Here is a 306-nt window from a genome sequence, read left to right on the forward strand (position 1 = left end):
TAACTTACCCTAGGTGGCCCTATGATCATGCCAGTCCAGTTGGTAAGGGTCATGTCTGAATCATCCTCCAGTCCCCACGAAATGGTGCCATCTCCAACGCCCTTCTGGCCTGCTTCCAGTTCCTCCAGCAGGCGGAAGTTGCGTGGAACAACTGCAAAGTAATAAAGAGGTTAAAGGAGAAGAAAAACATTGGTGTGGAGAAATGAAATTATACTACAGGCTTCTTATGTTTCTTGACTAAAATCTAAGTAGCTGACTTCCATATGATGTCAAAGGTTAAATTTGCAACCAATGGTCTTCATGAAC

The 306-nt window shown here is 43.8% G+C and overlaps 1 protein-coding gene across 1 annotated transcript in view; it reads right to left on the reverse strand.

The window, feature by feature from the left end:
- LOC119594050 (ubiquitin-conjugating enzyme E2 variant 2-like) overlaps window positions 1-306 on the reverse strand; it is a gene marked incomplete at its 5' end in the record, with an annotated part of 9,050 nt that overhangs the window by 5,602 nt on the left and 3,142 nt on the right. The window contains 1 exon segment of the mRNA XM_037943084.1: window positions 9-151. Coding sequence (XP_037799012.1) covers window positions 9-151 — 143 coding nt within the window.

The sequence above is a fragment of the Penaeus monodon genome, chromosome 33, assembly GCF_015228065.2.
Source record: "Penaeus monodon isolate SGIC_2016 chromosome 33, NSTDA_Pmon_1, whole genome shotgun sequence".
Taxonomy (NCBI): Eukaryota; Metazoa; Arthropoda; class Malacostraca; order Decapoda; family Penaeidae; genus Penaeus; species Penaeus monodon.